This window comes from Gossypium hirsutum, chromosome D07 (assembly GCF_007990345.1).
Source record: "Gossypium hirsutum isolate 1008001.06 chromosome D07, Gossypium_hirsutum_v2.1, whole genome shotgun sequence".
Classification (NCBI taxonomy): domain Eukaryota; kingdom Viridiplantae; phylum Streptophyta; class Magnoliopsida; order Malvales; family Malvaceae; genus Gossypium; species Gossypium hirsutum.
Genome location: NC_053443.1, coordinates 50,320,764 through 50,326,680, shown reverse-complemented (window position 1 = coordinate 50,326,680; position 5,917 = coordinate 50,320,764). Strand labels below are relative to the sequence as shown.

Here is a 5,917-nt window from a genome sequence, read left to right as displayed (position 1 = left end):
AGTTATATTAACTTACAGATTTAAATATTGCAACTTCAGAGACATCTAATCATAATGAGCTTTAAATACATTTATCACATTTCGATAGTCATATTTCTCTTAAATTAATCCACAATTCAAGCGTGTCTTTCACAATCAAACCCCATCTTTCTCTATCCTTTTCAAAATTGAAAAGATAGATATCCAAGTATCATACATAATATAATTCAATAACAGAATCTTTCTCTACCAAAATAGATATATATTCATAGCAAGCATGATTCATACAAAATATAATTTTTTCATCATTCTCGAAAATATATAAATAAAAAAAAGTTAATCAAATAAACCATAATTAATCATGAATTAAAATTAAAATAAATCTAGACATAAAATATTTTTAAAGAAAACTTCCTGCAAATCCATGCATATTGTGTCTATGACCTCGGAGAATAAATCTAATCTTCAAGCCTTGAATGACAAAAAATTGTACAGAAACAAATAAATTTCTTTGCGCATATTTTTCAAAAATGACATGATAGCCTAGTAATTAGAGGCAAGGAGGGTTATTAACGGTTTCGAGTTTGAATCCTTCCCTTTTCTAGTTTTCCTTTCTCTTTCTTTTCTCTGAACTTGATAGGCTTTACAAGTTTCTTGACGTAAATTAACAATGGTATTTGGGTAGTTGAGTGGTTAAAAGATCATGAGAACCAAGAGACTCAAGTTTTAGTCTTTTTGGGAGCGGAAAGTTTTATTTTATCATCTCTAGATGCTAAGTTTCAAGTGGTGGCTAATTGAAAAAGGAATTCTTATTGCATAGGCGAGATTGTGATTCGGAAATTTACAGGGTGGTCAAATGATTAAAGAGCTTGGAAAAAAATTGAGGGTTAAGAGGTATGAGTACAAAGCTCATGCTGTGTTTGGAATTTCTTCTCTTTTTCAAAATGGGGATAAAATTAAAAGAAATGAGAAAAAATTTAGAAAAGAGTCTAGAGGAACCGTGCTGATAACTTGTTATAAAATAAATAATAAACAAGGTAAGCAACAAGAGAAATAGAAGAACAAAGAGGACTATGAACTTTATTGATCAATAGGGATGATTACAATGCTTCTATATTTATAAACATACAAAAGATAAGTTATATAAAATTCTATTCCTAATGAACAATTAGAATTCTAATATATACCAAACTTATTATCTCGATAAACATCCATCTCTATAATAATAAAATATTCATAATAAAATTAATTTAATTGAAGTAATTTTAAGTTAAATAGGGAGTTTTTAAATTGGGATGAGATTTGGTAGGTATAAACCCGGCCCATTTATTGGGTAGAAAGGCCCAGACCTTTCTCGAACTTATATAGAAAGCAAAAATTAAAACAGTTTTCTGCTTCCCGAAATCTTGACCAACTCTACAACTCCTTCCTTTTATATTTTCATTAAGCATCACAAATTTCAAACAATCTTAAACAGCAAGAAAAAATATATCCCAAACCAACTTTTCGAATAAATTAAGAGAATTTTTTGAAGTTATGGATTTTGAGCTAAGGAGAGCCAGAGAGAAGCTTGACAAAGAGCAGAGGGAAAGGAAGGAAAGGGCCAAGTTGAAATTAGATAGAGAGAGGAAAGCAAAAGAAGAGGCTAAGAAACAACGAGATGCCATTGAAGCTGCTCAAAGATCTAGAAGGCTTGATGCCATTGAAGCTCAGCTCAAGGTACTACTATCCCCCCCCCGGGATCTTTTTATGTTTGTCGATCGTTCTATTGAATTTGAATATAATAATCCGGAAATTAACTTTCATTGTCATTGTTAGGCGGTTAGATGGGAACTATTTTATGGGGAAATTATTGAATTTTTCAATGGTTAGGTTTATTCAGATCATATACGTTGTGTCGATTCGCATCAAAATTTCGATTCGGCAAACGATGCTTTACTTGAAATAGCTAAAAACATGGGTGTGTATAAGAAGATTCTTGAGCAATTTTTAGTACGGGAATAATATTGCAACTGAATATGTGTTGGGTTTTGAAAAATATATGAAAGTCCACAACAATTTGGCTAACACAATAGAAAGAGGTAATCTTGATTGTTCTAGAATCAGGGTTTAGCTCACTTTGTTTTTGCAACCACCTTTAAAAGGTGACGTCCAATTTGTCTGAGTTCAATTCTAGTGTTTACAACCCTTTTTCCTATTATCTTTAAGTTTTAATTATTGAACATACCTTGAGTTAATTATTCTGTTTGGATATTTCAATCTACCATGGTTTATGTATGAACTCTTATGATTGCTTGATGCCTGCATATATGCTTTAATTATTTTGTATTGACATTTTTTGGTATATTTAGTAGTGGGCGCTTCTAATATTTTTATTTGTCTTGCTCAGGCTGAACAGCAAATGGGAGAAAGTTTACTCGCGGGAAGAGGAGTAGTGTTTTATAAAATCTTAGAAGCTGTACCTTTTCAGGGTAGTGGAGATAAGATCAAGTTGCCACCATCCTGTTTCACAGAATTGTCTGATCAAGGTGCATTTGACAAGGGACCGATGTACTTTCAGTTGTCGCTGGTTCACCAAGAGGGTTCTTCTGCTACTAAGGATGATGACAAGGAAAATAATAGGACCACTCATTCAGGTGTTTTGGAATTCACTGCAGATGAAGGTTCTGTTGCAATTCCTCCCCATGTATGGAGTAATTTGTTCCCTGTGGATGCTCCAAATATTCCCTTGGTTGAGGTTCGCTATGTTCGACTTTCAAAAGGTACATATGCTAAACTTCAACCAGATGGAATTGGCTTTTCTGACTTACCAAATCACAAGGCCATTCTCGAGACAAGCCTTCGTCAGCATGCTACCCTTTCTCAAGATGATGTTCTTACAGTTAAATATGGGGAGTTGACATATAAGTTACGTGTTCTTGAGCTAAAACCCTCTTCAAGCATTTCTGTCTTGGAAACAGATATTGAGGTGGATATTGTCAACCCTGGTGTTGAATCAGAGAGGACTGATCAATATGTCCTAAAACCACTAGCGTTTGGTGCATCAGAATCTGGATTGGTTGAGGAGGGAAATTACATGTACTATAAGTTCTCAATTGATGATGATACATGGGAAAAACTTGTTTCTGATGATGTCAAAATAGAGGTGAAGATAGATGCAGAGGCAAATGGCGGAGATACTGACCTTTATGTATCCAAGCATCCCCTCATATTCCCAAACCGACACCAACATGAATGGTCTTCCCATGATGTTGGTTCGAAGACTTTGATCCTCAGTTCCAACGATAGGAACCTTGGTACCGGTACTTACAGCATTGCTGTCTATGGCTTCAAAGGAACAACCAAGTACCAGGTATCGGTGCATGTTCAAGAGAACAGCAAGCATAAGGTGGGTCAACAAGCTACGCATTCATCTTCGATGGAGGTGGATACTGTGGAGTGTCGAAATTGCAAGCATTTTATTCCCAGTAGGAGTATAGCACTGCATGAAGCATACTGTAGCAGACATAATGTTGTTTGTCCACATGCTGGTTGTGGAATAGTTCTTAGGATTGAAGAGACTAAAAATCATGTGCATTGCGACAAATGTGGACAAGCTTTTCATCTAGGAGAGATGGAGAAACACATGAAAGTGTTTCATGAACCTCTTAGGTGTCCTTGTGGAGTAGTCCTTGAGAAGGAAGATATGGTAAGCCAAACTCCTTTTGCAGTAATTCATTTCATATTACTTTATTTGAATTAATTAGAGCATTATTACTGTCATTTTTTTTTTCATAAGCAGAAATAAGCAAACTTAAGAACATAATAACTATTGTTTTGGTTCTGTAAGAATGTTGCTTAATGCATAACTTATTATATGGTGTGTCATTCTTTGCCAGTTCAAGTTAAAAAGATCATATACCCACTAGCCTGCTTCTATGCTTGCAGATGATGAATAGGACTGAGCATGAATCCTTATTGTAAATTACAGTTTTAGGTGTTCTATAAGGTTGTGAATACTATATACAATGTCGAACATTTAGAGTTTCTATTGCTGTCGACATGATCTAGATATGGTCTAGCAAAATGAAAAGCTTAAAACAGTTGAGTGTATGAAAGAGAATCGCAGATGGCTGGCACCCATTGTGGCATGTCTAAACTCACTCCAACAATTTGGTTTTCTTTTTCTAAACATGAAGGTGGAATATTTCATATTTGATGGGATTCATCATCACCTAAGCTAGTTAAAGGAACATCATGATCTTTGTTTATCTCCTAGAGTAAGCAAAACAAGAACTGGATGATTGGAAATGGAAACTTCAACTGCATCTTTCTTTTCTTTCTGATAAACCTTTATTTTCATTTTGTATTGACAGGTGCAACACCAAACCTCAGATTGTCCCTTGCGTTTAATTACATGTCGGTTTTGTGGAGACATGGTTCAAGCTGGAAGCTCTGCCATGGATGTTCGCGACAGATTAAGAGGGCTTTCGGAGCATGAGAGCATTTGTGGCTCAAGGACTGCTCCATGTGATTCTTGTGGACGTTCTGTAATGTTGAAAGACATGGACATCCACCAGATTGCTGTTCACCAGAAGAACTAATGTCAACTTCCCAATTGCGATGAAGTCCAAAATCAGCAATTCTTTGCGTGGTTTAAATTTGTTTATTAAAAGAAAAAGCAAGCACACAACACTGTAGTTGTTGACATATGTGCTTGAATCAAAGAAGCTGATGTGCTTATCTGTATCTACTAAGAACTATGGGGCATCTTTTGTTATTTGCTTGTGAGAGACGGAAAATATAAATCATGTGAATGGTATTCTTTATATAAGAAGAATGGCAAGAACTCAATGGCAACTTTGCTAAATGCTAATACAGTTTATTAGCCATGGTGGCCCTGTAATTTTTAGCTTATTTGCTTTCCTTTTGGGATGAAGCCCTGGAAGCTTCTGTCAGGTTTTGATGGCAGCTTGTCCACTTCTGAACCTTCTTTTTTGCGTTATTACTGCATTTTTATCTTTATAGTGCCATTTGGTTTCAAAGTTTTTGCGTGGGACAGGCATTTCTTGGGTTAGTCAAAATTACATTTCTATAGTTTCAAAAATGCCTATTTACTCCCTACGGATGTTTTTGCTAAGCAATTTTAAATAAAATTACAATTATACGTTTGCTATTATTTATCTAATGTAGTATTTATTTAGTTTTTTTATTCATTTCTCTATTTAATTACAAAATAATGAAAATTTAATTGCATATTGAAATGTTATAAAATTAAATATATTTGACTCATTTTTTAAGAAAATGTATTTTACTTTAATTAAAATTAAATATTGTAACTTTATAATGATTTTGAGATAATGTAAAATTATTTAGTTAGTATTATTTTAGAAGGTTTTGATGAGAAAGAAATTTATTAAAATATAATCATAAAAAATTATCTCAAAGTTAATATTATAATTAAATATTTAAACATTTAACATACATTTGTATAAATATATTCAACAAGGCTTTAGTTTACTGACAAGGTTAAGGTCATGAAAATTTTAAAATCCCATGGTTGAATCTCACTTTATGTAATTCATGTGTAACCTCTCACCCTATATTCATTCTAAATTATGTCTCATCATATGTGGACCTTGTATAGATTTATTTTAGTATAAGTATGATATATGTTGGTTATTACTCTGATAATGATTTATAATAATTAATTTTTATTATAGTTATTCGAATGTATTATTTGTAATTATAATTGCAATTTTATGTAGGGTTGAGCAAAGAAAAAAATCAATTTAAACTAATGTATTTGGTTCAGTGTTGTTCGGGTTTTGTATTGTTCTGTTCGATTTCAAGTTAATGTTATCACCCAAACCGCATAAGTCCAGGTTCGATTTTTTCACATGAAACATGTTTTATTCATATCAAACTGAATGAAAAAGAAAAACTCTATTTAAAAGAA

General features: G+C 33.2%; 1 protein-coding gene across 1 annotated transcript; it reads left to right on the top strand.

Annotated features, from left to right (window-relative positions):
* The first annotated feature begins 1,374 nt into the window (after window positions 1-1,374).
* LOC107955072 (uncharacterized) lies at window positions 1,375-4,828 on the top strand. The gene is made up of 3 exons (XM_016890783.2): window positions 1,375-1,698; window positions 2,369-3,667; window positions 4,335-4,828. Exons 1-3 carry the CDS (start codon window positions 1,516-1,518, stop codon window positions 4,560-4,562), a joined length of 1,710 nt encoding a protein of 569 aa, XP_016746272.2. The 5' UTR covers window positions 1,375-1,515; the 3' UTR covers window positions 4,563-4,828.
* The last annotated feature ends 1,089 nt before the right edge of the window (window positions 4,829-5,917 follow it).

Coding starts and splice junctions, on each gene's coding strand:
- LOC107955072 (XM_016890783.2), top strand. CDS start 1,516: ATGGATTTTGAGCTAAGGAGAGCCAGAGAGAAGCTTGACAAAGAGCAG. Junction 1,699..2,368: donor CCATTGAAGCTCAGCTCAAG/GTACTACTATCC, acceptor TGTCTTGCTCAG/GCTGAACAGCAAATGGGAGA. Junction 3,668..4,334: donor TCCTTGAGAAGGAAGATATG/GTAAGCCAAACT, acceptor TTGTATTGACAG/GTGCAACACCAAACCTCAGA.